This window comes from Mandrillus leucophaeus, unplaced genomic scaffold (genome assembly GCF_000951045.1).
Source record: "Mandrillus leucophaeus isolate KB7577 unplaced genomic scaffold, Mleu.le_1.0 Scaffold442, whole genome shotgun sequence".
In the NCBI taxonomy this organism is placed as follows: Eukaryota; Metazoa; Chordata; class Mammalia; order Primates; family Cercopithecidae; genus Mandrillus; species Mandrillus leucophaeus.
The window spans coordinates 1,119,073-1,121,037 of NW_012104721.1; the positions used below are offsets into that span (position 1 = coordinate 1,119,073).

Below are 1,965 nucleotides of genomic sequence, written 5' to 3' on the forward strand. Positions count from 1 at the left end.
GGTGATGGGTACACTAAAAGCTCAGACTTCACTACTACACAAGATATCCAGGTAACAAAATTGCACCCATATCCCTTAAATTTATACATATAGAACAAACATAAAAAAGAAGGGACAATGACAAGAGGGATGAGGTGGTAGATATTGCAAAGGGGACACAAAATATCATGTTTCTTTAAACATTTGCTCTGATGGGACGATCAAAGGCGCAGGAAAGGATGTCTTCATTTTTTACTGTCATGCAGTTGGCTCAAGAAACTTAGGCCACAAAATAAATAAAATCAATGTTTCTTTTGTTATTTGTTTTAAGATAGTGCACACTTTTAATTACAGCCTAGTTTTTGTTAAATATATAACTTTAAAACTTTAAAAAATAGTTTTGGTTTCCCTTTTCTGGATAAAATCTCCAAAAACCCTTTTTATTCCAAAATTTATGAAGAAATGTTGGCACCTATTTTAAATGAATTCATTTAACTGCTCTTATATCTTCTAAACATGGGGGACTCCTGGACTAACCTAATTTAATTGTAATATGAAGAATAAATAAATACATAAATGTAGGGAGAAGACCTGGGGTTCAAATTGCACTTGTTGAATGATGACTGAAGAAAGGAATGAATAGATGAATGAGTGAATGAATAAGGGAGGAGGGGCTGATACTCACCATAAAACCAGGAAATAGAGACACATTCAAAGAACACGAGGAACAGCAGGCTCATGCCACTGGCAGAGTAGTAATCAAAGAGTTTGAAGACGTAAATGCCCCCCTGCAAGAGGAAAAGAGGTGAGAACAGGTGCATTGCCCCCGGTGCCCATTGCATCCAGTTCACAGATGACATGGGCTCTGGAGGCTGATGGGGCTGGGATTAGGCTGCACTGCAGCAAGAAGTCTTCAGGGTAGATTAGATGAAGCACTGAGGGCTTTGTGACCATGAGAGGTTGTGGACATTGACAGTCTGGGGATTGGGAAGGAAATGTCCAGGTGGTAGAGGAAAATGCCAATTTCTGGTAAGGTTGGAGGGCAGAAAGAGGTTGGAGGGCAGAAAGAGGACCAGCACCATCTTTTTACAGTGTAAATCAGTCATGTCTCTCCCCTGCTTAAAACCTTTCATGACTTAAAGGAGACAATAATATAACACATAAATAAGCAGAGAGAGAGAGATCTAATCCAATCCTATGCCATCCAATCTCATCCCATCCCATCCCATCCCATCCAATCCAAATGTCTTGGCCTGCAAGGTCCGCATGGACTGGTCCTTCGTCTCCCACCCATTGCCTCACTCCCTCTGCCTCCGCCACACTGGCTTCCCCCGCCACTCGCCCCATCCCTCAAATGCCTCAGGGCTTTTGCACCTACTCTGCTCTCTTTCCCCAGATCTTTGTCTGGCTGGCTCTTTCTTATTATTTAAGTCTCAGCCCAACTGTCGCTTTCTTGGAAAGAGAGACCTCCCTTGATTACCTTGTCTGAGGGAGCGCCCCTCCTGTCCCACTGGTCATTCTCTATTCTGCTATCCTCTTTTCTCCAGGGCACTTGACACTCTCCGAAATCATCTAATTTGTCTGTCAGTCTTATCCACCAAAACGTAAGCTCCAAGACGGCAGACACGGTAGTATCTGTCACATTAATTGCCGAATTTCCAGGGTCATGCCAGGCCCATAGTAGGTGTTTCACAACTATGAATGAAGGGATGAATGAATACTAACTCTGGAGCAGAACTACATTTGGATCTGGGGGGTGATTTGTGGATTATAAAAATCAGACCTGCAGCGCTGAACTCATGTTGCTAGAGTCATTTATATTTATTGTACAATTCACCAGCTATGCGAGCATTTCTCATTCATGTCAATACAAAAGAAAAATGGGAACGAAAGAAAGCTTTGGGCAGTGTCAACTTCAAAGGCCCATCTCCAATTTGACTTTCTGGCTAATTTCTGTGGGCCTTTCTTGTTTCTTCCTTTTCTTTC

General features: G+C 42.3%; 1 protein-coding gene across 1 annotated transcript in view; it reads right to left on the bottom strand.

Annotated features, from left to right (window-relative positions):
• Positions 1 to 1,965, bottom strand: part of SLC6A1 (solute carrier family 6 (neurotransmitter transporter), member 1) — a 31,968-nt gene that overhangs the window by 7,233 nt on the left and 22,770 nt on the right. Inside the window, exon 12 of the mRNA XM_011994122.1 lies at positions 665 to 767. Within this exon, the coding sequence (XP_011849512.1) occupies positions 665 to 767 (103 nt within the window). The remainder of the gene's footprint in view (positions 1 to 664; positions 768 to 1,965) is intronic.